This window comes from Coffea arabica, chromosome 1e (assembly GCF_036785885.1).
Source record: "Coffea arabica cultivar ET-39 chromosome 1e, Coffea Arabica ET-39 HiFi, whole genome shotgun sequence".
NCBI lineage: Eukaryota > Viridiplantae > Streptophyta > Magnoliopsida > Gentianales > Rubiaceae > Coffea > Coffea arabica.
In genome coordinates this window covers 15,515,577-15,516,958 of record NC_092311.1, presented here as the reverse complement: position 1 = coordinate 15,516,958, position 1,382 = coordinate 15,515,577, and the positions used below count along the sequence as shown (strand labels likewise).

The 1,382-nt window shown below is 45.3% G+C and overlaps 1 protein-coding gene across 1 annotated transcript; it reads left to right on the top strand.

The window, feature by feature from the left end:
* The first annotated feature begins 253 nt into the window (after nucleotides 1-253).
* On the top strand, nucleotides 254-1,146 carry LOC113701184 (zinc finger A20 and AN1 domain-containing stress-associated protein 5). Its single transcript, XM_027221715.2, has one exon. The coding sequence runs from the start codon at nucleotides 431-433 to the stop codon at nucleotides 908-910; it is 480 nt and encodes a 159-aa protein (XP_027077516.1). The 5' UTR covers nucleotides 254-430; the 3' UTR covers nucleotides 911-1,146.
* The last annotated feature ends 236 nt before the right edge of the window (nucleotides 1,147-1,382 follow it).

The following is a 1,382-nucleotide window of genomic DNA, read 5'->3' as shown; positions in this document are numbered from 1 at the left end:
TCTATCAATAGGTTGGATGCCAGTCCACGTTTGTGGCTGAGCTCACTCAACTTGACACATAGTAGAAAGACAGAAACACCCCACCCCTTCCGCATCCCACAAAGCAACACGTCAGCGCTGATCTTTTTTCCACCACTTCCCAATTCCCTAGACCCGTATAAACTAGACTTAAGGCTATTTCTGTCATTTCATTTATAATAAAATAACATACCTGACCCTCATTATTCCACCTCCCATTACCGACTTCAGCACCTCTTAAAAGTCCACATCCTCTCCTCAAGCCCCCTATAGCCGCCTCCCCATCTCCTTCCCCCGGGCCTCATATTTTCATTTTCGTTCAAAACATTTTCTCTCTACCTTCTCGAATTAGAAAGGGCAAAAAAAAGAAAAGCAAAAAGAGGGGAAAAAACGAAAAAGAAAAACCTTGGCCATGGCTCATCAGAAGAGAGAGAAAGAAGAGACGGAACTCAAAGTTCCGGAATCTCTAACACTATGTACCCCAACAATCCCAGTACCTCCACCGCAGCTCGATGATCCGAGATCTAATTCTGCGAGATCGCCTGAGAGCTCAGATCCGAAACTCTTGGTCAACGGGGACAACAATCTAAGATCTAGCCCGTTGTCACCGGAGAGATCGGATCTGATCTCTGTCGGAGCTGTCGATGGAAAGGCGGTGGAATTAAATCGGTCGTTGAAAAGGCCGAGGGACGCTGTTAATCGGTGTTCGTGTACTGGGTGTAGGAGAAAATTGGGTTTAATGGGGTTTCGGTGCCGATGCGGGGACATGTTTTGTTCCGAGCACAGGTATTCCGATCGGCACGATTGCAGTTATGATTACAAGACTGCTGGGCGAGAGGCGATTGCTCGGGAAAATCCGGTGGTCAAGGCCCCGAAGATTCTCAAGGTGTGACGTTGGATGAATCTCAATTCTTGGTTCGTGAAGCTATTAAGTTGGGTCAGCTCAGCCCATCTCAGCTGCAACCCAGCAAGGGAGCCTCAAAGGGGGAAGCGGCCTGGGGGAAATTCTCTGTATCATGGGATTTGAGAGATGGGGTCATGGGGGTGTTTTTCGTTGTAAATTTGATAGCGGAGTGAGGGTACTATTGTCATTTAAATTCTATTATATGATTACTCTGGGAGTAGAAATCCTTCTTTGCCTTTTTTTTTTTTTTAAGTTATCTGTCCTCCTAATTAATTGATTTCTCCAAAATATCCCAAAAAAAAAAATTTAGCTGGTTTGGGAGACATAACATGTGATGGTCCGTCAGCAATTGTAAGCGTGGCAAATTTCGGCCGTTTAGCTGAAAGTTGGTGTGGGGTTGGGGTTGTCTGAAATGAATATGTATTCAATGCGATGATGCAGGCATAAAAACAATTCAACA